This window comes from Lithobates pipiens, unplaced genomic scaffold (assembly GCF_037356315.1).
Source record: "Lithobates pipiens isolate NorthernLeopardFrog02 unplaced genomic scaffold, aLitPip1_a1.2 Scaffold_8, whole genome shotgun sequence".
NCBI lineage: Eukaryota > Metazoa > Chordata > Amphibia > Anura > Ranidae > Lithobates > Lithobates pipiens.
In genome coordinates this window covers 224,722,637-224,749,581 of record NW_027507903.1, presented here as the reverse complement: position 1 = coordinate 224,749,581, position 26,945 = coordinate 224,722,637, and the positions used below count along the sequence as shown (strand labels likewise).

Below are 26,945 nucleotides of genomic sequence, written 5' to 3'. Positions count from 1 at the left end.
GAAGCCTCTTCTACAGATGATGCAAAAGAAAGCCTGCAACAAGACAAGCAGACTAAGGACATGGATTACTGGAACCATGTCCTGTGGTCTGATGAGACCAAGATAAACGTATTTGGCTCAGATGGTGACAAGCGTGTGTGGCTGCAACCAGATGAGGAGTACAAAGACAATTGTGTCTTGCCTACATTCAAGCATGGTGGTGGGAGTGTCATGGTCTGGGGCTGCATGACTGCTGCCAGCACTGGGGAGCTACAGCTCATTGAGGGAACCATGAATGCCAATATGTACTGTGACATACTGAAACAGAGCATGATCCCCTCCCCTCAGAGAATGGGACGCAGGGCAATATTCCAACATGATAATGACCCCAAACACACCTCCAAGATGACCACTGCCTTGCTAAAGAAGCTGAGGGAAAAGGTAATTAGCTGGCCAAGCATGTCTCCAGACCTAAACCCTATTGAGCATCTGTGGCACATCCTCAAACGGAAGGTGGAAAAGTGAAAGGTCTCTAACATCCACCAGCTTGGTGATGTCATTATGGAGTAGTGGAAGAGGACTCCAGTGGCAACCTGTGAAGCTATGGTGAACTCCATGCCCAAGAGGGTTAAGGCAGTGCTGGAAAATAATGGTGGCCACACAAAATATTGACACTTTGGGCCCAATTTGGACATTTTCAGTTAGGGGTGTACTCACTTTTGCTGCCAGTGGTTTAGACATTAATGGCTGTGTGTTGATTTATTTTGAGGGGACAGCAAATCTACACTGTTATACAAGCTGTAGACTCACTACTTTACATTGTAGCAAAGTGTAATTTCTTCAGTGTTGTCACATGAAAAGATAGAATAAAATATTTACAAAAATAAGAGGGTTGTGCTCACCTTTGTGAGATACGATATATATATATATATATATATTTTTTTTTTTTTTCTGTAGGTACATCCAGCTAAGATCAGGAATGCCCAAATGTATAATTTCCCTGTATGTATTTCAGTTCCCTGAAATGTAGAATATTATGTAAGTACACACAGCTAAGTTTAGGGATACTGACATTAATAATGTGCCTGTACACTGACAGCTTAGATCAGGGATGCCTAAATGTACAATGTTTTCTATATAGGTACAGCCTGAGATGCCAAAATGTACAATTTCCCTGTATATATCCACAGCTAACATCAGGAGTGCCAACATGTACAATTTCCCTGTATATATCTACAGCTAATATCAGGAGTGCCAAAATGTACAATGTCCCTGTATATATCTACAGCTAACATCAGGAAACATGTACTTTTTCTCTGTATATATCCACAGCTAACATCAGGAGTGCCAACATGTACAATTTCCCTGTACATATCTACAGCTAACATTAGGAGTGCCAACATGTACAATTTCCCTGTACATATCCACAGCTAACATCAGGAGTGCCAACATGTACAATTTCCCTGTACATATCCACAGCTAACCTCAGGAGTGCCAACATGTACAATTTCCCTGTACATATCTACAGCTAACATCAGGAGTGCCAACATGTACAATTTCCCTGTACATATCTACAGCTAACATCAGGAGTGCCAACATGTACAATTTCCCTGTACATATCTACAGCTAACATCAGGCGTGCCAACATGTACAATTTCCCTGTACATATCTACAGCTAACATCAGGAGTGCCAACATGTACAATTTCCCTGTAGATATCCACAGCTAAACTCAGGGATGCCAACATGTACAATTTCCCTGTAGGCACACCCAGCTAAGATCAGGAATGGGCACATTTACAATCTTCCTGTACATCTACATCTAAGCTCAGGGATGCCTAAATGTAGGCACACCCAGCTCTGATCAGGGAAGTCCACATGCCCAATTCTTCCGTAGGCACTGGCAGCTCAGCAGAGGGATGCCCAACTCTCCCCATAAAGTCATGCAATGCCCACCCCCTGTCAATCAGAGGAGGACACAACCTGTAAGCACTCCTTGCGATCACTGAGATGCTGCGTACAGAATGCTCTGATCAGTTGCTGTTAGGAGCAATTGTTCAGACCCTGAGAGAAAGGGACATAGCAGCCCCGTCCCTTCTCCCCTCCTCCAAATCCCTGGAGTAGCAATTAAAGTGCCCTGCTTCAGCATCTCTCAGGCGGAACAGGAATATCCATTGTCTGTAACAGGTTCGGGCTGAGCCTTTCCCCCCATCTGCCCGTGCTGTCAGCGCTGTGGTCTGAGCTGTGGATTAAAGTCGGGCTGTGTGTGCCTTGCACTTATTGGGTTAAACGAACGTTCCTCCTCTCTTATATCTGCCTGCTCAGGAATCATGCAAGCTTTGGGGAATCCAAGTTGCTGGCTGCTCCCTGTCTTGTATTAGGAAGGAGCCTCTTCATTGAGCTTTCCCAAAGCAGAAGGAGAGACTATGGACTGAGAGTATCTTCACCAATATGGAGTTAATTGTGCCCATCCTCTGTCTTATTGCTTCCATCAATCCAGGTAAGAGAAGCCTTTTTTTTTTTTATTATTCTCTGTGCTGCTGGAGAAACAAGTATGAGCTGTATTTCTATACATAGCACAGCAAAGGGAAGGAGGGGGAATGCATGCAATTAGTAAGAGATCTAACACTAGAAATAAGAGAAAATAAATGGCAAATAAGTTTTGGGAGCACCTATAAAGTAGGTCACATCTCAGAGATGGGGTGCATTTTTTATTTTTTTTTATTTAGTGTTCTATATAAAGCTGCAGAATTTAACAGGTACTGAGAGCCTAGCTAGCACTGGGGATTTTTTTTCACACTGTCTAGGTTATGCACAAACAATGCAATGTTAGTTTTGGTGTGTAATTGGTGGATGTGGCTTTGTTTGGGTCAGTTGCAGGCTTTGGTGTGGACCCCTCCCTGCAGATTGACATCCTAGAGGAGTTCCAGCTGGGGGATGCCACCCCTGGAGTGCAGCAGGTTCAAGGACTTCACAACAGCAGCAGAGCCTTCCTTTTCCAAGGTAATCCTATGTGTGTGCACTTCTTCATTATCATCTACATCTGGGGCCTCTGTCCTTGTCGCTGTGGATGGCTTTGGCTGTCCTTTGTCTGTCCCTACAGTATATGCTAATGCCTTAATAATGATCTTTAAACAGTGGGGGAGAGAAAGAGCTTCCCTTCTCATAGTTAAAAGATCTGTTTCTAAGATACAGTGCCATTGCAGGATTTGAGTACACTTTACAAAGTTGTGTTTCTACAGAAATAAATACACAGCTATCTATCTGTTTTATTCTCTCTATTCTATCCTATTGTATTCTATCTCAGAAACTCGTCTCTCCTGTGTCAGTCCATGTTGCATTTATGGTTTCTGTCTCTCAAGGGTTTAAGGGTGGGAATCCCCATCCCGTATTGGTTTTTGGGGCTTTTTTTTCCTTCCGAAAGCCCCATACACACTATTAGATTTTTTCTTCATATTTTTGTCTTCAGATTTATCAAATCCATATAATATAAGGTCAAACCTTAGGAGTTTCAATTTGTATGCAATCAGGCAGGCCCTTGCACTACATGGTTTTGGTAAATCTGAAGGAAAAAATCAGCAGAAAATCTGATAGTGTGTGTGGGGCTTAAGATCTTCTCTATCTACTATCGACTATGTAGTGCAATAGCTTGCCTGCTTCTATACCAGGGATATGCGATTAGCGGACCTCCAGCTGTTGAAGAACTACAACTCCTATCAGGCATAGCAAGATTCTGACAGCCACAATCATGACTCCCAGAGGCATGGTGGGACTTGTAGTTTTGCAACAGCTGGAGGTCCGCTAATTGCATATCTCTGTTCTATACTAATTGAATGGATTGTTTAGGTGTGTCCTCCTATACCATATTACTGGTAAATCTAATTGGGAGAGTACACTCAGATTTTATAGTACAGTGATGGCAAACCTTGGCACCCCAGATGTTTTGGAACTGCATTTCCCATGATGGTCATGCACTCTGCAGTGTAGTTGGGCATCATGGGAAATGTAGTTCCAAAACATCTGGGGTGCCAAGGTTTGCCATCACTGTTATAGTGTATGGTGCTTGACTAGCTTAGGTCTGAGCATACACTATAGAATCCGATTGTACAATCTCCTTTAGATCTACCATCAACTATGTAGTGCCGGATTTGGTCTAGATTGATAAGGTTTGTCCTTCATGTTACAAAATTTTACCTTGCATGTTAACAATCTGTTTGTACAATTTCCTTTTAAATCTGCCAGCAACTATGTATTATATAGTTTTGGCAAATATAAAGTTGGCTGTTTGGTCAAATTGTAATGCGCATGATGACCCTAAGCTAGGGCTGCCACCTCATCCCTTTAAACCCGAACACATATGAATTACACAGGTTCTGAGGCTAATTTAATGCATATAAGTAAGTTTTAATTACAACCTTAATCGGCCACAGTGTAATTAATGTGTTCGGGTTTAAAGGGATGAGATGGCAACCCTATACTAAGCCCTGGTTCACGGTGACTGCAGCTTTGAAATCACACCCTTTCAAAGGCTCATGTCAGTGTGACTAGGGTTGCCACCTCATCCACTTTTTTAAAACCGAACATCTATTAATTAGACAGGTTCCATAGCTGATTAATGTGGCAATTAAACTCACTTTGTGCCTTATCTGCATTAAAGTAACCCCAGAACTAGGGATGAGCTCAGGCGTGTTCGCATGGAACATGTGCAGAGCCCGCCAGGAAGTCGGCGCAGAGCTGCGCTAATCACAGGCAGTGAGACATTTCCCCGATGCACGGCTGCAGAGATTGGGCAATGTCGACTTCATGGCGGGCTCTGCACGTGTTTCATGCGAACACGCCTGAGCTCATCCCTACTCAGAACCTGTGCAATTCATATGAGTTCGGGTTTAAAGGGATGAGGCGGCGACCTGGAAGACATCTGTGTGGCTTCATGCACATATGTCTATGCAAGTAGCACCCAAAAGTAGTGCAGGAACTACTTTCTCAAATTTATGTAGCAAAGTCGGTGTCGCACCAATTTGAACAGTGTGATTGCCAGCAATAGGGCTTGGGCCGTCATGCGACTCGACCTATCAAAATGCATGACAAGTCACTCCAATGTGAACGAGAGCTAAAGGAGATTGAACTTTTAGATCTGCTAACAAGTATGTAGTGCAAGGGCCTGCTTAAACTGATGGAAATTGTTTGGCTAGATTAGGTAGGCCCTCCTATTATATTGTTTTTGTTAATTCTAAAGATGATTGTGTGGTCAGATTGTAATATGTATTAAGACCCTAAATGCCCATTCACAGCACAAAAACATCCTCCAGATGTGTTTAGGATGCGTTTCTGCATGCGTGATTCGAATGTGTTTTGATACAAGCCAGGTGCATGGAGTTTTTTTTTCCCTGGGGTCCGGTGGGTTTTTGATGCATTTTTATGTTTATTACCACGTTAGTGTAAAAAAAAAAAAAAAAAAAAAAAAATGACATGTTGTGTTTGGTTTATTTTTTCTTTTTTTTTTTTTTACTGGTATGAACTTTGCCATTGGAACTCATATAAACTACTTTCCATGTGTTTTTAATGCATAAAAAATAAATTTTAATTTCAGTGTGAACCCTGGCTATAGGAGATTTGTACAAACCTGTATGGTCCATATATGTTCTAGTATAGAATATGTCCATGTTGACCAGTTGTACCATTCACTCCTGTTTCTGGATGTGGGAGGTAATCCCTATACTAGATTCTCCTCCTTTAACCAGGAACAGCATTTATCTATATTGTTTATAAATCTGTCACCAGTGTTTGTATTGTTTTTATGTTCATTTGGGAAAATGTTATTAGATATGAAGATATGACCTCCTTAATGCTGACCATCTGTACATATGCTGTTCTATGTGTCGGGCCAGCTTTTACCATTGTACTAATGTTTTTATATTTTTAAAACTATAATCATCGTAATCTGCTATAATGCTAATATTGTGCCTGACTTTGACAGCTTTATATTCACTAAACAATTGCTGCTAACTTTCCAATTAGACGATCCATGATTCACCTGAGCTAGGCTGCACGGATCATCCACCTTTCACTACAAGCTTTTCCCCACTCCAGTGCGATTTTTGCAACCGCTTGCTTTTTACTGATTGATGGCCCCTTAATTAATGTACAGCAGGACTGAGGCTGGCAGATGGTTGACATGAGTCTGGGGAAGCCATGAATAATAAGGCACACTACCCTGATCAGGGAGATTAATGCTGCTGGGAACCTGTGACTTATGGTAAAAACAAAATTGGTTTGTGAAAGTTGGATGGCTCTATTTTATGTACATGAGGGATGGTGTGTTCAGGGACCACGGGCGCGTTCCTATGCTGTTTGCTAATGACTCAGCCTTATTTTACAGTGGGGTTTACATTCAGTAGTACATAGCATTTTTGTATGCTTGCCTGATAAAACATTTTACTGTATATCAACATCCCCTAATATTAAAGCTACGCAAAGAACATAACCAGATTATATGATTTGATTGTAAGCTTACTATCCTGGTGCTACAAGAAGCATTGATGTGCAATGAGTCATAGAAAACAATCAGCCTTTTGTAGCTTAAGTATACTGAAATGATATTCTGGAGTTACTATAGGCAACTACTTATTATGTTGCTCTTTGGAGTGTGTGTTATGGGGGGGGGTTGTGCTAAACCGTATTTGCATATGTTACAAAATCGTGCATCCACTTTCCAATATTTTATTGACGGTACACAATTACAATCATGAGATCTATATTAACCACTTAAGGACTAGAAGGATTTTCACCCTTAATGATGGGCCATTTTTTTGCGATACGGCACTGTCACTTTAACTGACAATTGCACGCTCGTGCGATGTTGTACCCAAACAAAATGTATGTGTGTGTATGTATATATATATATATATATATATATATATATATATATTTTTTTTTTTTTTGGTGGTGGTATTTGATCACCTCTACGTCTTTTTTTTTTTTTTTTTTTGCGCTCTAAACAAAAAAAAGATCGACAATTTTGAGGGAGGGGGGGGAAATATTTTTTTTACTTTTTGATATAATATCCAGAAAGGGGGGGGGGGGGGAAACTCTTTATCAGTTTAAGTCAATATGTATTCTTCTACATATTTTTGGTAAAAAAAAAATCGCAATAAGTGTATATGGGTCTGCATTATATAAGTTTGGCATTTTTATTTATTTATTTTAATAGTAACGGTGGCTATCTGCATTTTGCGACATTGCGGTGGACAGATCAGACACTTTTCACACTTTTTCTTTTTGGGATCATTGACATTTATATAGCGATCAGAGCTAAAGATACCCACTGATTACTTTATAAATGTCACTGAAGGGAAGGGGTGACACTAGGGGGCGATCAAGGGGTTAAGTGTTCCCTAGGGAGGTGTTTCTAACTGTGGAGGGGGGGGGGGAAGTGGATGGACTGGAGGAGGAGAGAGATCATTGTTCCTGATCACTCTCTACTCCCCTGTCAGAAAGGGGATCTGTCTGTTTACATTGGCAGAACAACATTCTGGCTCTCTGAGGAGCGATCGCGGGTGGCTGGCGGACATTGTGGCTGCCGGCCACATGCATTGGTGGTGCGCCCCCCCTATAGCTTCTTAAAACGGCCAACGTACAATGACGGCGATTCGTGCAGCCATGCCAACCTGCCACAGCTGGCCAGAAAGTTGTTAAATTGAGGTTGCACCCGATACCGTGTGTGGGTGTTCTTCTTCTTTTTTTTATTTTCCCAGAGAGTAGGAGTACCAATTACTTCTGCTCAAGTACTCTCCCTTACCGATTACCAATATCTTTTGCGGTGCGATTTGAGCCCATACAAAATAATTGGGCTCAAATTATACTGCAAAGAATCAAAATGCAATTTTGAACAGAAATGCAGTGTGATTCCTGTATGTATCAAATGCAATTGCCCCCACCGCTCCTGTGTGAACCCAGGCTGAAGTCACTATGACAAGCCTGGGTTCAGACAGGAGTGGTGGGGGAAGCTGCATGCGATTTGGACAGGAATCACACTGCATTCCTGTTCAAATCTCATGCATAAAATATTTTCAGTGCAACTTGACATTTTTGTCTGGGTTCAAATTGCACCACAAAGGTATTGGCGTGTGTGTGTGTGTGTGTGTGATAAAAACATTATATACATTTTATTTTATTTTTTAGTAATGCATCACAATACATAGTACAGTGCCACACCTGGTTGCCCAGGGTCCAGCAATGTATGATTAAAGTATATGTGAGCTCTCGCCTTGCAAAACAGAAATGGAAGGCAAAATATTTATACATGCCTGGTTTTCCTCCCTTAATAATTATTATTATTATTTTTTTTTTCATACAAGTACATGGTACAGCAGGCATATATCAGAAATATGAAGTGTTGAGTTTCCCCTCTTCTTCCTTCTCTTTTATTTTTATTTTTTTATGATTATGGCATAAAATATTAAATGGCTATAGCTAAATGTGTGGGGTGTTTTTTTTATTTATTTATTTTCCCTTTCTTCTTATATGGACATACGATGGCAGTAAAATCAATATTTTCATGTTTAATTTGGATTAGAGGTTGCAGGGGCCAAGCCCAAACTGCTATTATGGCATCTGTCAGATGAGAGGGAATAGCAATCCCGAATGTATTATTGAAGCTGCAGTGTTAAATTCTATTGTGTGTGTGTGTGTGTGTGTGTGTGTGTGTGTGTGTGTGTGTGTGTGTGTGTGTGTGTGCGTGTGTATTATTAATAATATTTTTTTTTTGAGTGTGTTGGCACCAAAATGCATGCAATGCGTTGTTTGGACTTGTGTTTGGGGAGTGGTAGAAAGCCATGTTTTTACAGCCTCCCCCTTAAGCTGCAATAGCAGTGACTGAGGGTGCACATATACCGCAGTAGGAATCAAATTCGCCTTGCATGCGATGCACGTGGCTTCTGTGTGGTAATGCAACATTTCAGGGGTTAGGAGAGGTGGTGACTTAGGTCAAACACCATTGAAAAGTGATCCAAACACATTTTGCTTTTAACGGGAGTGGCAGTCCTTGTCCTCCTTTTGGCATATGCAAGACTACTGGTCAGGATTAGGAGCTTGTTACTCCTAGTTTCAGATCAACAGAACATACCAAAGTCAACAGTATACTGAAACTAAATTTACATTACATTAAACCTTTTATTTCACTTGGCTTTAAAATTTTCACAACCATTTATTTCAGAAAATTATCTTTAAAAAAATTCAGTTGCCTGCGTTTTCTATTACTCACTGAAAATTGAGTGGACTAATGTGTAGTAACATCCTGTTAGTGATGGGCTCACGCTCCTCGTCAGTGGCTCTCACTTGTGCCACCAGAGACGTACATTAGGGCTAATAGGATTCTCTGGAGTTGATTTGCTAAAGTCAAATAGACTCTTTTACACCAGAGCTTGGTGAATGTGGCAAAGCTTCACTTTGTAAAGAATACCAGGTGTAAGGGGGCGGGGGGAGCATTTTTGCTTGCACATGATTGGATGATGGCAATCAGTAGAGCTTCACCATTCACCAAGCTCTGGGGTAAATGAGTGCAACTGCACTTGCAAAGTGCACAATCTAGCTTTACTAAATCAACCCCAATTGCTTTGATTCCCATGGTAATTGGGATCGGTGTGGTGAACAGAGGGAGGATAGATACATCATCCGAGTCATCAGGTGGGCACCATCTTTCATTAATGTAGTATCGATAGTAACATTGCACCCTTTCCTGGATAAGGCTTTGGGAGTAGCGGGTGCTGTAGCAACAACCAGCTAGAACTGGCAACATCACCAATCAAATGTACATATTTGCCAGAACTCCACAGATCGTCAATTACGTCCAAATCTTTAATGAAGAGTGATTACAGAAGACATAGTGCAACGCTTCGGAGCCACACCATCATCATTGCATGCTTGATGAAAGGGGTCCTACGTGGCTCCGAAACGTTGCATTATGTCTTCTGTGATCATTATTCATTAAAGATTTGGACGTAATTGGCAATCCGTGGTGTGCTGGTAAATATAATATGTATATTTGATCTTTTCAATAATGAACACACTACGTCTCCAAAAAGATGCTGATTTACCAAAGTAGTTTGAAAATGTTCAAACAATAAATTGTGTGCCGATTTACCCAATTGGGTGAAAAGTTAATCCCAATTAAAGCTGGCCATGCACAGATCGAAATTTGTCAGGGAACTGCTGAATTTCAATCCATGTATGGGCAGGCTAGTTGTCTAACGAACCACTTGTGTACAATCGGCCTGTTGAGTTTTTCCCGTACAATATATATCACCAGCTATTTTGTATTCTACTGGCAAAAGGCTCCCTTCTGGCAGAATACAATACCACAGTACAGTGGGAAGGGATGTGTGTGTGTATGTGTGCATGTATGTATGTATGTATATATATATATATATATATAATCTCATTTTGTTTTATCTTCTATACACACAATTCTCTATCCTAAGGCATAAGTGAAAATAATCTTTGAAAACAATAGGCCTTCCTCCCACACCTAAATGCAAGATCCTCATGCACGGGGGCTAAATGCCCAGTGCTCATGATGTCTAAAAACTAACAAACTTTCTGCATATCCTGCAGTGGTTAACAGATGTGTCCATTCATAAACCTTGCTCCATAGGACCAGGGAAGGTTTATTTGGACAAGTGAGCTGGTGTACTTTATTTGCCAGGACTTATTTTTATAAATCTGGCACTGGTGTGGGCTCATTTTATGTTCGGGGTCTACCAAGCTTCTCCTGGTGGGTTTAATTGTAAATTCCAACACCATCCTTTCAATGACAGTGCCATCCTGCTTAGCCTATAAAGCATCTGTAGACAGGAGTAAGATTTGCTGATTCGGTGCAGCCAACACACTAGATATTCTTTTAACTGCCCAGTTGCAAATTGGAATGATGGCGTGTGTGATATTGAATTTCTTGTATTGCTGATTCAGTTCACTAAAAGCTTGGGTGGCAGCCAATACAAAAGGCTTGATGTTTTAAAACAGGAATGTATATTGTATTTGGTGCTCTTGCCACTACTGCAATCTAGTATATAACAGAAATATTATGTACTGTACATTAGTCACAGGTGCCAAGGACATCCGGCAGTACGCCTGTGCAGGAAGCATTGACTGTCACAACCACTCTACTGTATGTCAGTGATGTAAAATATTTCTCGGCCCCCTCACTCATTTCGATTCGGCAGAAAATACTAAGCAGGGTGATTTTCTGCTTAACACCCCAGTCAAAGAAGACATGTCTTTAGAGGCATGTGAGGATTGCCGGTAATATTGTGGTACTTTTATTGATTTTCTGACCGAGTTGCCTCAGGCCATTTTCCTATATTAAAGCTAAGCTATGATATAGTAATAATCGGTCACACAAATTAACTTTGTCTTTTAATCTTACTGTACAAATGGCCAACCAAATCCTATTTTAAGATGGCACTGCACCCTCTATTATGCCTGTTCAGGAAAGGATGGGAAAGGGTTAACATTTCTGTTGACTTTTTTTTTGTCTGTTACCCTATTTGGGTGATTTGTGTGTGTGTGTGTGTGTGTGTGTGTGTGTGGAGTTTTTTTTTTTTTTTTAAATCTCCTTACTACTTGTAGCGCGGGCAACTGTCATCGGGACCAGAAAACGTAGACTGCAATTAAAACCTGGCCCAATGGTCTTACCATTTCCGAGTTTTCTGTCTCTTTTTAACCTTTTTGAAGAGATTGTGATTTGTTTTTTGTCCTGACAGTGAGAAAGGTTAACTGTGAATGAATGATGTGAGTGAAGCCCTGTGCAGTCGCATTGTTTTTGGAAAGTGACAGTGGGTGCAGAGAGGAACCCACACCTGCTGCCACAGGGAGAGGGGGTAAGGGGGAGAGGAGGCAGGAACAGACTTAGGGTGGCACAGTGGTGTAGTGGGTAGCACTCTCACCTAGCAGTAGTTTCATAGGTTCATAGTTAGTAAGGTTGAATAAAGACACCAGTCCATCCAGTTCAACCTGAGTGAGTGAGTGTCTACAATTGTTCCTATCCCTGTACATTGCACACTCACATCAGTCCCTACCCTCAAGGAGCCCACAATACAGTAGAAAGGTCTTAACCACGACACTACCTGCCTGGAGTTTGCATGTTCTCCCTGTGCCTGCGTGGGTCTCCTCCGGGTACTCCGGTTTCCTCCCACACTCCAAAAGACATGCTGATAGGTTAATTGGCTTCTGTCCAAAATTGGCCCTAGTATATGAATGGGCACCTTGGTTGTGGGCTCCTTGAGAGTAGGGACCGATGTGAGTGTGCAATGTACAGGGATAGGGACAATTGTAGACACTCAGGTTGAACTGGATGGACTGGTGTCTTTATTCAACCTTACTATGTATCTATATAACTATATGTAATCCACCATAAATGTTCCACAGGTGAATGTATCCTTTAAGTAAGAAGGACACAGATGTCAATAGCAACTTGACAGAGCCTTTAAACCTGTTAGAAAACAAAATATAAGTTGGGCTTTCAGTGATCAAGAGTAACCAATTACATTTGTGCTTGTCAGACCACTAAGCAACTGAAAAAGGTGTGTGTGTGTGTGTGTGTGTGTGTGTGTGTGTGTGTGTGTGTGTGTGTGTGTGTGTATGTATGTATGTATGTATGTGTATAATATATATATATATATATATTTTTTTTGGATCATGTAACAAATGTAAGTCGCAACTTGACTGGAAAAGTGGAAATACTCTTTAAGGGAGCTCTATAGTCACAGCATGCACTTCTGGTTTATAGCATTGTAAAAGAAATGCAATCCATAGTTATTTTTGACAATCCAATATAGGCTTATTTGAAAAGTCTTTTATGTTGTGATTGCTGCCTGTCTGCCAGCAATCTCTTTTCACAACTTCCTGAATTCTCTGCGTACTTCTTTGTTTGATGTTTACGTAAGGACCACATATCCCATGGTACCTTGCCATCTGCAAGCTGTGATTCCTGTATGGACTCCACCTCATGGAATGCCTCATCAGCACCTCTGTTGTTCAGAAGGTAGGCTCTGAATTCTGTGAAACAGCAGTGTCTATCCATAGGGTGTAGTGAATATGCGTCAAAGAATTTTTAATGAAGTACATGTGTGGGGATCTTCACAAAGTAAATTTGCGGACTTCACAATCAATCAGATTAAGAGTAAGCCAGAAAAAATTTAAATAAAATGGGGAGATTTATATTTTATATTTTCTGACAGACTCCATGGCAGCCAACGTGTGGATTGATCCCTCCCCCTCATACCGATAGGACCCTTCTCCCATAAATCTTTGCTCTGGGCCAGAGGCTATGCTCCTTTTTTGTCCTCCTCCTAGGACCAAGATGAAGTCTTACCTTTTTCATTACGTTTTCCCGTAAAAGGCCTGGCAGTGTTTACGGCGATACATTAGTGGTTAGCGGTGATCTTCTCTGAATTCCAGCAATACTAGCTATTAGCATGTGGACATGAGTGATATGATGTGATACCATGAAGAACTTGCTAGCCTGGCCATTGGTAGGTAAGCAGCAATATGGCCAAACGTCCCAGTTATTAGCGGGAGGCCTTGTAAACGCCCGGGTCGTGTTGTGGGTCGAGCCCAGTCCCAGGTTTGGTCTGAATCGTGCCATGGTGGTGGTAATCTCCAAAGATAATAATAATAATAATTTTTCTTATGGCATCCGTATCTCTGTATTTTGTGTGTCTCCTTGTTTGCTATCAAGCTCTAGAGATTGGGCATGGACCTGTCTCCGCATCTGCAAGTTGAGAATGAAGCTGAGGCTTGGTTCGCACAGGCGCAGTTCCACCAAAATGGCGGCGGTCGCGCATATGTATGGCCCCTGACGTGTGGCAAAGTTTTCAGGTATGCTGCGGGGCGCGGTGACATCATCACTGGCAGCAGATTTAAATAGCTGTTAAAGCAGCTATTTCTTGGAATGACTTGCAGGCTTAATCGTTCCAGAAGTAGACTTGTTCGCCTCCCTGTGCAACTTCAGACTACAGAAATATTACACGAGGTCTTGTTGTCCCCAGGCTTTCGAGGAAGATGCTCTGACAGACTATAGGCGATTCCACAGGGCCTATAACCCCCCCCCCGGTTCCTGTCATTCTCTGGTTTCTGTCAAGGCTCAGGATGGAAGAAGCAGAGACGGTGGCAATAGTCTCGTACTGGCCAAACATGTCATGGTTTCCCCTACTGATACAACCCGGCTTCCGGGAGCCAGTTCCTTTGCCCTCCAGACCAGATCTACTATTACAAGGGGAAACTTTACATCCATGCCTGGCCCATCTACGTCTGATGGTCTGGTTCTTGAGAGGGGAAGGCTGGAGGCCCTAGGCTTTCCAAGTAGGGCCAAATCCACATTATTAAATGCCAGAAGAGCAGGCACCAACAGTGTCTACCAGAGGATTTGGGAAAAATTCCACTGCAGGGTCTTGCAATTACCCAAAGATATATGATATCCTGGGCATCCTACAATCGGGCGAGGATATCTCCTTGTCAGTCAGCTTGCTGCGGGTCCAGGTCTCTGCAATTTCTGCCTTTTATGGGAATTTCCTGGGCTAGACACCCTCTTAATCAACAGTTCAACAGTTCTTCAGAGGACTAGTGAGGCTCAGACCTGAGAAAAAGCCAGGATTCTCTAAATATGATTTCTTCTCATGAAGAGAGTTGAAACATGCAGATCAGTCCTCTATTAAGGAACTTTCCCTGAAAGTTGAATTCCTGGTGGCTATAACATCGGCCAAGAGGGTCTCCAAAATCAACTCTCTGGGATGCAAGGAGCTATTTCTAATTTTCTTTTTTGCTAATCGGGTAGTTTTGATTCCTATGTTGTGTCTAAACCCCAAAGTGTCATCTGTGTTTCATGACAATCAGGAGATTGCTCTTCCAACGTTCAGATCTACCGGAGATTCCAGTGTTCATCCCCTAGATGTTGGGAAACCTCTGAGTCAGTATCTAGAAGCTACAGCTCTGTTCCGTCAGTCTGCTAAAGACTTGAGATTGGGGTGGAGATTCACCTTCCAGCAGGATAACGACCCTAAGCATACAACCAGAGCTACAATGTAATGGTTCAGATCAAAAGCCTAATAATGTGTTAGAATGGCCCAGACCTAAATTCAATTGAGCTTGGGTTTCCACTATTGTTACCTGAAAGTTGCACGATTTCGATTTATGACTTGAAGCAATGCCTGTATATTCTTGTGGTCTATGGACCCCAAGTCACATCAAAGTAGTGCAGGGACTACTTTGAAGTCGCTGCAACATGAAGTTGCACAGATATGAAAGGTGATCATTAGAAATCATGAGGTATGACTTGTCATTATTATTATTATTATTATTATTATTATTATACAGGATTTATATAGCGCCGACAGTTTAAGCAGCGCTTTACAACATTAGGGTAGACATTACAATACAATACAATTCAAGACAGGGTTAATCAGAGGGACCAGCTCAAAGCTGTGGGGGATGAGCTAATGGAGAAAATAGTGCAGTTGTTAGATGGAATCAGGATAGACTTCCCTGAAGAGGAAAGTTTTCAGGAATCACCTAAAAGTGGATAAATTTGTAGACATTCTGACAGATTGGGGTAGTGAGTTCCAGAGGATGGGTGAGGCTCGGGAGAAGTCCTGGAGACGGATATGGGAGGAGGTGATGAGGGAGCTAGAGAGCAGGAGGTCTTGGGAGGAGCAAAGTGGGCAATTAGGTTGGTATTTTGAGACTAGGCTAGTGATGTAGCTGGGGGCAGAGTTGTGGATGGCTTTGTAAGTAAGTGTTAGTATTTTGAATTTAATTTGTTGGGCAAGTGGCAGCCAATGGAGGGATTGGCAGAGAGGGGTGGCAGAGGGGTAGCAGACACTGTGCGGTTTGTAAGGTGTATGAGTCTGGCAGCAGCATTCATGATGGACTGAAGGGGGGATAGTCTATTTAAAGGTGAGCCAATGAGGAGGGAGTTGCAGTAGTCAAGGCGAGAGATAACCAGGGAGTGAATCAGGAGCTTTGTGGTTTCATTGGTTAGAAAGGGACGTCGTTTAGAGATGTTTCGGAGGTTGAGGCGGCAAGCTTTGGAAAGTGATTGGATGTGGGGCTGAAAGGAGAGTTCAGAGTCCAGGATAACATGCGACTTTGCAGTCCCAAGTCGCAGGACAAGTTGCACAAGGGGAAATGGAGCCTAAGAATCTGTGGCAAGACTTGAAAATTGCTGTTCATAGATGCTCTCCATCCAATCTGGCAGAGCTAGACAATTTCACTCTCTCTAGATGTACAAAGCTGGTAGAGACATACCCAAAAAGACTTGCAGCTGTAATTGCAGTGTAAGGTGGTTCTACAAAGTAATGGGTTAAATACAAATGCACACCACACTTAGTTTAATAAAAAAACTTAACAATTGTGTGCCACTTTGTGTTGATCTATCACAAAATCCCAATAAAATTAATTTACATTTTGGTTGTAACATGGCAAAATGTGGAAAATTCCAAGGGGTATGAATACTTTTTTCAAGGCACTGTATATACCATATTCTAAAGTTATACACTACTGGTACCACACATTTCTGTGTCGCGTAATAAACCAAATAAACAGGACATGTGCCACAGGATCTATGGCTTAAAACTGATCTCGGGGGTTAACCTTGCCCCCACCCCTCTCAACCAATTGATGGCTTGTAGACCATAAAAACTACATACTCTCTGGCCACTTTATTGGGGCCACCTGTGCAGTTGCTAATCAGCCAATCCCATGGTAGCAACTCAATACATCTAGACGTGGTAAAGGTTACAACCAAAGTATGCAGAATACCATCTCTAAACGCGCAATACATTGAACCGTGATGCAGATGGGCTACAGCAGCAGAAGAGAACACCAGGGACCATTTCTGTCAACTAAGAACAGGAAACTGAGGCTATGATTCGCACATGCTCACTAAAATTGGACAATAGAAGATTGCAACAATGTTGCCTGATCTTATGCGTCTCTATTTTAGCTGTGACATTCAGATGGTGGTAGGGTCAGAGTTTGGTGTAAACATGAAAGCATGGATCCATCCTGCCTTGTTTTAACGGTTCAGGCTGGTGGTTTAAGGGTGTGGGCCCCTTAAAGAGGAAGTAAACCCTGATGAGTTTACTTCCTCTTTCATTCCCTGCAAAGGCAAAGCATAATGGACTACTATGCATCGCATAGTAGTCCATTATGTGTCACTTACCTGACACAGGAGCCAGCGAAGTCACCGCTGTCCCCTGTAATCCGCCGCATCCGTCTTCTTGGTGGGGTCTCGCAGCTCCGCCGCTGTCATTCGGCGAAGCCGCGATGACGTCACTCCCGCGCATGCGCATGGGAGCCGACACGCGCGGCAGCTCCGTCGTTGAGAATGCCGCGCTCAGTGCGCCTGTGCGCCGCTGTCTACGGCGCATGTGCCATACACAGCGGTGCCTGTTTTCGGGCAAATATCTCCTAAACCATATAGGTTTAGGAGATATTTCTTGGACCTACAGGTAAGCCTTAATCTAGGCTTACCTGTAGGTCAAAGTGGTTTGTAAGGGTTTACAACCACTTTAAATGCCATGGCCTACCTGAGTATTGTTGCTGACCATGTCCATTCCTTTTATGACTACAGTGTACCCATCTTCTGATGGCTACTTCCAGCAGGATAAAGCTGGATGTCACAAAGCTCAAATCATCTCAAACTGATTTTTTGAACCTGACAATGAGTTCACTGCCCTCCAGTGGCCTCCAGTCACCAGATCTCAACCCAATAGAACGCCTTTGGGATGTGGTGGAATGGGATATTGCATCATTGCTGTGCAGCTGACAAATCTGCAGCAACTGCGTGATGTTATGTCAATATGGACTAAAATTTATGAGGAATGTTTCGAACACATTGTTGAAACTATGCCACAAATAATTAAGGCAATTCTGAAGGCAAAAGGGGGTCCTAGCAAGGTGTAACTAATAAAGTGTATATGCCTTTGTGTTCCATCTGAACCCATGCTGTGGGTTGGGTTCTAATTTGGCCAACAAAACCAAACTACCCCTGTCTAAGGCTGGATTCACACCTATGCATTTTTAGTGCTTTTTGCATTTTGCAGATTTTGGATGGCATTGGATGCCTTGTTTTTTGGTCCGTTTTAAAGTCTATGGAACCAAAAACCAGAAAGTCCCTGTCCCTTTCCATAAAATGCATATATGTGAACCTAGCCTTAAGGACGATTGGGCTCCCCCCCCCCCCCCTTGCAACCCTGCCCTTAATTTATTCACTGCTATATGTGCTTCAATTTTAGAGACTCTCAAAACCTAGAGTTAGGACCACAGTATACAGAGGAGCCCTGGCGTCTGTGGGAATTTTAAATCTTAGGACATTCTAAATCTTAGGCTAGGATAACATAAATACAAATGCTTTGGCAGGTAAAACCACTCCTTTTTATGTGTGTTCTAGTTCTGTTTTATATCTGTTGGCTTGGAGTTCAGTTTAAGCTTTTAATACTCTTCCAGTTTTTCCATATCTTTGAAGCAGTGGCGGCTGGTGCTCAAAATTTTTTAGTTGGGGGTGCAAACAAACTGAAAAATTCTGAAAAAATAAATAAAAAAACCCCACCATCAAATGCCACCACTGTGCCCATCAAAAGCTGCCAATGTGACCCAACCCCCCCTGCCGTCTACCTGGTACTTACCCTATCTTTGTAGCAGGTCAGGCAGCAGGGTGACAGTGAGCTATGGGACCTTGCAGCGGCTCCTGCCTCCTCCCCTGTTCCTGATAGGCGTCCAATCGCAGGACCTGTCCCATCAGCCAATCAGACCCGTGCTGTTTCCCCACCATCCTATTGATCAGACCAACGCTACCTGATTGGTGGAGAGGCGGTTCAGTGTTAGAAAAGCACCCCCACCAAAGACCCCTGCCCCCCCTCAACCCTGAAAGTAAGTAGTTGATTTACTAATATGTATTAATAGTATGGGCTTACTTGAGATCTTGCACGTTGCAGAGCTTAGTCCCTCCTCCTTGGCTCCTCTAGGTTGTGGCTCAAGCTGCACTCTCTGCTCCTCCCATCCTGGTGGGAGGCCAGATCTCCTGCTCCTCTGCACCTACTCATATCACGCTGCGCTCTCTGCTCCTCCCATCATGGTGGGAGGTCTGATCTCTTTCCTCCCATCATGGTGGGGGGAGATCTGCTCCTGCTCCTCCCAGCTGGTGACATCACACCAGCGCCTGTCAAGGGGAGACTAACAGGGCACAAGGCAAATGAAAAGCTTGTGTTGGGTGTGCAGGACTCAATGCACTCGGCACATCGTTACAAGTGAAGGCTATAGCGGCTGGAGCCTCCGTAATCACTCCAGTCCAGCCACGTTTTGCAAGGACACTGCGCCCCGCACCACCCCCAATAAATTGTACTGCCCAGGGCACCCCCCCCCCTTGTAGCGGCTCTGCATATTGCAGTGAGCAAGACACATGCCCCAACCTTCCCTTTCCCTTTTTTATTACTTTTTCTAAATTTTTTGTCATGTCTGTTGTGAGTAAGGAGACCACATTTTATGGAGCCTATGGGTAAACAGTCTCCCATTAGTTAACCCTGCGCTCACCATCCAAGTGTATACATGTGTATCTACTATGTAGCAACCTGTAGAATTCAAGGTATTCATTTTTTTTTTTTTTTTAAGTATGAGCACTATAAACCCCTATGCTTCTACAAAAGTAATAACTTGCAGTATCATTCTAATCGCTTTTTGCTTGTGAGCTCTGAAATGAATTTTAATGAGGCAATTAAAAAAACATGACTTTGTTGTTCTGTTCAACATTCACTCTTTAATTGACAGGAATGTTACAACTACAGGAAAATACTAACTTTGAATATGTCAGGCAAATTATATAGGTCTAGTTTATAAAAATAGGGGAACAGATGTTGCACAAGAGAGAGAAAAAAAAAATCAAAATTTCTAATTGAATGTGTGTGTGTGTGTGTGTATAGTCACATCAGTAGGATCCACATGTTTAGTTTAAATAAGCATGAAGGCCCAAGCACACAGAGTGTAGTCTAGGTGTATTTGGAGGTCACAAGTGAATCCTCTGCTAGCAGCCTCTCTAGGAGAGGCTGGCAGGTGTTGCGGATGGACAGGGTTGACAATGAACTTGGTAGTACTTTTATGGTAGTATGTGACCAGGGCTGAATGCTTAGAATGCAGACTGCTTGTGTTCTGAGCATTCGTCTCTGAGGCATTTTGCCCTATATGTAAGAACTGCTAGGTGCACCAGTCCAGCAGATAGTCACTTTATAGAGTTTACGTTCAAAAATTTTTATTAACATAAGATACATACAACGCATAGAAATCTGCATTTCGTCTTGTACAACATCAAGAAAAATAACAACAGATGGTACCTAAGTCCGCATCAAATTGGAATAGGAGCAACATAAAAGCAATGTAATAAATAACTTCTTGAGATCGAACATTTACACGATTTGGCCATTAGAGTATATAGAAAACGTATACATCTCATGCACAGGCCAGGATGTTGACGGAAAAAAGAGTGCAAAACATCTACGTCCGTGTTAGCAAGTAAATACAAAACATTCAAACCATAACTAGTTATACCCACGGTCACCACTACTTTTATCACAATTGGGTACATCAATATAACGGAAATTAAGGTACAAGGCAAAAAGAGTAGAAGAAGGAAAGAAGAAAGAGGAAAAAAGAGAGAAAAGAAGGGGGGGGGGGGGGGGGGAATGAGAAAAGTAAAGTGAGAAAGGGGAAGAGAGATGGTGGGATGGGATTGTATAGGGAATAAGGAGAGAGAGGTCAGAAAGGTGGGTCGGTTGGCCGGCCGGTTCCCATACGACTACCAAAGGTCAGGAACAAGTTGTTGATGGGGGGGGGCTGGGTCCTATGGTACTAGTAGCTGATGGTCAAAATGTGGGGGTAAGTAATGGTCAACCCATGGTTGCCAAATTTTAGTATGTCTAGGGACAGTATCTTGAACAGTGGCTTCAATTTTACTATGTATCATTGCCTGCGTAACTCTATTCTTAACTTCAGTCAGACGCAGGGTGGAGGTCTTCCAAGCTTTAGCTATTGTTTGTTTAGCTGCGGTGGTGATCTGCAGAGCAAGGCGCATCTGGGCCCTGGTGAAAGAATCGGGGTAAAAATTGAGTAGAGCCAATGCTGGGTCAGGATCTAGCGGTCTGGCGAACAGAGTGGATAAAACCAGAAATATTTCAGTCCAGAAGCATTGGGCCACTGGACAAGTCCACCAAATATGCAAGTGCGTGCCCCTCTCGTCACAGCCACGGAAACAGTTTGGAGAATATGAGGGTAAAAACTTTGCAATTCTATCTGGCACTAAGTACCAACGCATGAGAACTTTGTAGCTCGCCTCTAGGGCCACAATATTTAGTGAGGGAAGTCTAGTGTGTAGCCATATATCAGACCAGTCGTTTTCATCCAGATTTAAGTTCAGATCCCTGGACCAACACTGCGCATATGTCGGGAGAGTTGACGGCTGGGAGGTGAAGTGTGTGTACAGTTGTGATATCTGTCCCGGGGCATGTGGATCAGTATTGCATAATTTTTCAAATAACGTGTATGTGTTCGTATCCCTGGTCAAGCTAATAGTCTGCTGTACAAAGTGCGAAATTTGGAGATAGCGAAAGTATTCATTATTTGATAGTTGTGACTGGGCTTGCAGGGAGGAGAACGATTTGACTGTATCACTAGCCACCAGGTCGCATATGTGGGTTAAGTTTGCGTGTTCCCAAGCTCGGAATGAGGAAGGGGAAGTGTAGGCAGGATAGAACCTTGGATGACCGATATAGGACAACAAAGGGGAGTGCGGGGAGATAAAATGAAACGATTTACAGAGCTTATCCCAGAGTTTGACAAAGGTAGAGGTTACGGGGTTGGAAATTAGGCCTCGGGCCGCAGGGGGGAGCCAGAGAAGATTAGTTAGGGGTATAGGGTGAAGATCTATCGCTTCAAGACTTACCCAGATGGGGATTTCCACTTTAGCATGATAAAGCGTGACTTGAGTAAGTTGGGCTGCGTGGTAGTAATGTTGGAAATTGGGTATACCCAGACCACCGGCCCTGTGATGACGAAGTAAGGTGGATCTAGAGATTTGTGGTTTCACGGGGCCCCATATATAATTAAATACCCGGCTTTGGATTATGCGGATACCGAGATGGGAAGGACTCTGTATAAGTAAAGAAGCTTAGGGAGTAGGGACATTTTGACTGCGGCAATGCGTCCCATCCAGGAGAGGGAGAGGGGGCGCCAATCCTGGAGTAAAGATGAGAGATGCCTCAACATTGGGAGGTAATTTGCTCGGAAGAGGTCTGCAGGATCACTGGTAAGTTTAATGCCCAAATACGGGATAGACGAACCGGACCATTGAAATGGAAAATTAGTCTTAAGAAGCGCTAAGGTGTCGTTTGACAGTGATACATTAAGGGCTTTGGATTTTGTCTGATTAACTTCTAGGCCAGAGATTTTAGAGAATTTATCAAGGAGATTTATTAGATTAGGAATGGAAATGTGTGGAGAGGTGATGAACAACAGAGCGTCGTCAGCAAATAAGCATAATTTATGAGTGGTAGAAGCAACTTCTAGTCCTCTAATATCCGGATGTACTCTAATCAATGCGGCCAGGGGCTCTATCGCTAAAGCAAAGAGTTGTGGCGACAGGGGGCACCCCTGCCGTGTCCCTCTGCGTATTGAAAAACTTTGGGAGTTAAACCCAGAGTATGTCACCGATGCTCGCGGGTCGGCATACAAAGACATGATCCACTGTAGGAAGTGGGGGCCAAAACTCCAGCGTTTCAAGATGAAGTGGAGATAAGACCACGAGACTGTATCAAACGCTTTTCTGATGTCTAAGGACAGGAGGTGCATGGGGATGGAGCGCGTCCTCGCAAGGTGTTGTAGCAGGACTACTCGGCGGATGTTATCACTAGCTTGCCTACGGGGAATAAAACCTACCTGGTCTTTGTGAATCAAATTTCCTATGATCAGGTTGAGACGTAATGCCAGGATTTTGGATAATATTTTTATATCTACATTTAGTAGGGAAATGGGGCAATAGTTGGACCATTGGGTGTCATCAGAGTTGGGTTTAGGGATCATAACTATCTTGGCCATTAGAGAGTCTCTACCAAGAGGTTGCTGTCTCAACAGGGCGTTAAATGAATTCGCTAATAAGGGAGCTAGGATATCAGAGAATTTCTTATAATAATTACTAGGTAAACCGTCCGGACCTGGGCGTTTATGTGGTTTAAGCGATTTTATAGCTACAAGTACTTCTTCTGTAGTGATTAAAGCATCAATGGAATCTCTGGCTGTGCGGGATAGTTCAGGTAAAGACAAGTTCTGAAGTAGGGATTCAGCATGTTGAGGAGAGAACTGGGTTTTGTCTGAGTAAAGGTCAGCCAACTTCTCACGGAATTCGGCTAGAACTTTGATGGGATTGCTTGTGTGGGAATTCTTAGTGGTTTTAAGTCTAATTGGCTTACGGGTTTTATCTGGTTGCCTGAGGCGTAAAGCCATAAAGGTATCCGGTTTGTTAGCTTTGGTGTATATCGTGTGACTAGACTTGCGAAGAACCTTATCTGCTGATTCAGCTAACAAAAGATCTAGCTCCAATTTAGTTTTTTCAAGTATAAGCTTATGGGACTCCGTCGGTGAGTTTTGGAACTGGAGAAAATGTGAGTGATACTCTTCTTCTAATTTATGCTGTCTGGCCTGTCGGTCTTTCTTAATATGTGTGGCTAGGGAGATGCAGCTGCCTCGAATTACTGGCTTATGAGCTTCCTAGAGTAGCACCGGGGAGATGTCTGCGTTGGAATTATGTTGCAGATAGTCTGTAAGAGCAAAACGAATATCAAAGCAGTATGTTTGATCAGTAAGGTGTGCTTCGTTCATGCACCACGACCTGTCCTTGGCTCTTGGGATCAGTGAGGCAATAGTAGTGACTACAGCGCAGTGGTCAGTCCAGGGAATCGGACATATGTTAGACTGGAGTACAACTGGGAAGGAGGCCACTGGTGTCAGAATATGATCAATCCTAGAAAATGAATTGTGAGGATATGAATAGAACGTATAATTTTTTTTCAAGGGATTACACTCCCTCCAGGTATCAAGGAGGGAGGCCGAAAGGAACTGTTTCCGAAGCTGTGCCGAAAGGGAGTGACCCTTTAGGCGTATACGGCGATTTATCTATATGTGGTTGTAGAGTTAGATTGGAGTCCCCACAAATAAAAAGTGTGCCCCTGCTGTGGGTCTTGATAACCTGTAAAAGGTGTGAAAAAAAAGGGTTAGGGTTACCATTCGGGGCATAATAAGAAACCAGAGTGGTTTCAGTATCCTGGAGTAGGCCTACCAATATGATATAACGCCCCGCAGGGTCTTTAATTTCTATTGTGGGCGTAAAGGGCAGGGAATGATGGAATGCTATCAATACACCTCTATGTTTAGTGTCTGCAGAGGCTGTAAAGACCTGAGGGTAGCGGGAACTGAAAAACGTGGGGGTTTGGGAACCTGAAAAGTGCGTTTCCTGCAAGGCTACTATCCCAGCTTTCAGAGAATGAAAATTTCGGAAGGCCTTAACCCTCTTACCGGGGGAATTAAGGCCCTTGACATTAAGAGATAGTATATTCAGAGGGGCCATCCACAAACAGGATGAGAGATACTATAGAGTAATGTAAAAGGAGTAGGAACCGACCGACCAAAAGAAGACAAAAGAAGTGAAAGGGAGGGAGGAAAGAAAGGACAGTGAGAGAAGAAAGAGGAGAAGAGAGGAAGTTTGTCTGCAGGGCAAACCATGAGATGACAGAAACAGTCTGATACCGAAATGGGTTGCTCGGCCAAGCAATGCTCAGTCCCCAGGGGGTCCAACACAGGCGGCCCAGGAGAGAGTGCATTAAAAGGGAGGGGAGCAGTGGCTGTTCTCCACCACCGTCGGGACAGCAATTATACATAAACACTGTAATTTACAGAACCAGTAAAAAACCATAACAAAAAGGGAAATAAAATAAAAAGTGAACATTAGAACTCATCTCAATGAACATGACACCCAAAGGTGTCGGACGTGATATTAGAATGATATAAAACACCCCACCAAGACAGCAGTACAGGGGACTTTGAAGGTGCAGGAGTACGGGGATGGGGAAGAGGGGGAAAGGGGGAGGGTTGGTAAGGATAGGGAAGGATAGGCTAGGGAAGAGGGGAGAGGGAAAGGGGAGGGAAGGAGGGCATCAGGAGAAGTGGGAAGGGATAGGAGCCAGGAAAGGGGAAAACTGAAGAGGGAGGGGTAATGGGGGGTTGGTAGGTATATAGTAGATTACTAAAAGGAGCTAACATCATCTATAATTGTTATTGTTAGATCATGCAGAGACAGTAATTGCGGGTATAACCTTACATCACTGAACCTATATAATGCAAGTGTAAGGCGCCTTTGGCTCATCAATAAAAAGTTAATCACAATATAAAGGTCAGGTATGGGAATTAGGCTCCATGTAGGCTCAGAGCCCTGGATCAAAAGAAAAAAAGGGGTTAAAAAGTCAAAAGGTTTCAATTTGGGGGTCGTCAGTGCTGAGAAACTTGGAAAAATAAAAAATAAAAAGAAGAACAAACAAGATCAAGTACGTACGGAACAGCAGGTCAAAAGGATTCGGTGGAAGAAGTCCTCCGGAGTAGAGGACATCAATCATCTTCCGCTCGGATGTCCGAATCCTGGAAATCTCACAAGGAGACATAAAAGTTTAGCGAAAATAAAACAGAAAAAAAAGGGTGAAAATTTCAGAGCAGTTAGTTCAGCGCGGCGGGCGAGACTTGGGAGTAGAAGCTATGCCATCCGGCAATCTGGCGGGGGTTCCTTTGCGGACAGATAACGGGCCAGGCTGGTTACGGTGCGGCGTAGCTGAATAAGGATGCGCTGCCGAACGGGCTGGAGTGCGGGGTAAGCTGGTCTCCGAGTGTGTGTCAGGATGAGCTAGATGAAGACTTTCCAGCAGGCGTTGCAACGATTCCAGGGACGAGCAGGTGTGTTGCTGTCCCTGATAGGAAAATTGTATAGCAAATGGGAACCTCCAGGTGTACTTCAGTTGGTGATGAAGTAAGATCTGTAGCTGTGGCTTCATGGCCTGGCGCTTGGTGATGGTAAGGGGAGCCAAATCCGAAAAAAGCTGATAAGTGTGGCCCTGAAACTGCAACGATTCCTTATTGCGTGCTGCATTGAGAAGTTGCTCTTTCGTGCGAAAAAAGTGCAGCTTAACGATGATATCCCTGGGAGGTCCGTCCGCCTGTCTGCGAGTCAATGCCCTGTGGATTCTATCGAATTCTAGGCGTTCGATTGGTATGCCCGGGGCTAATTCCTGAAACATAGCCATTACGAACGACTGAACATCGTCAACTGTCTCGGGAATACCTCTTATTCTTAGGTTGGCTCTACGAGAGCGATTCTCGGCGTCTTCCCATCGTGAGAGGAGGGTGACATTCTCCTCTCGGAGGGCAATTTGTTCCTGGGCTTGCTCCTGTAAGGTGAGTTCAATGTCATCCATTCTGGATTCCAAGGCAGCAGTGCGCTGACCAATGTCACGTATCTCCCGCGAGAGTCTGTCAGTGATCTGCTCTGAGGTAACTTTCAGGGCTTTCTGTAACATGGCTTCCATGTGTTTAAGAAAGTCACTAGGAATCATGCCCGATGGTAACGAGGAAGCATCTATGGGGTCATGTATGCTGTCCTCATGGTCATTATCGCTGTCCGAAGTTTCTCGGCTAGGGGCGGAGGATGCTTGCTGGAGAGCAAGGGCTTTAGCCGCCATTTTAGACGAGGCACGGGCGAGGGCCTCCTTGATGGGTTTGGGTTTGTTCTTACCTCTGTGACCCGTGAGCACCATACCGTTAGATGCCAGGGTTTGCAAGGTGGAGGCACAGTCCAATATAACGAATGTGTCAGGTCCGGTTCCGTAGTTAGGTC

At 43.4% G+C, this 26,945-nt stretch overlaps 1 protein-coding gene across 1 annotated transcript in view; it reads left to right on the top strand.

Moving 5' to 3' along the window:
* Positions 1 to 1,906: 1,906 nt before the first annotated feature.
* NELL2 (neural EGFL like 2) overlaps positions 1,907 to 26,945 on the top strand; it is a 438,239-nt gene continuing 413,200 nt past the window's right edge. The window contains exons 1-2 of the mRNA XM_077472831.1: positions 1,907 to 2,477; positions 2,852 to 2,980. Of these exons, the coding sequence (XP_077328957.1) occupies positions 2,429 to 2,477; positions 2,852 to 2,980 (178 nt within the window). The 5' untranslated portion in view covers positions 1,907 to 2,428. The remainder of the gene's footprint in view (positions 2,478 to 2,851; positions 2,981 to 26,945) is intronic.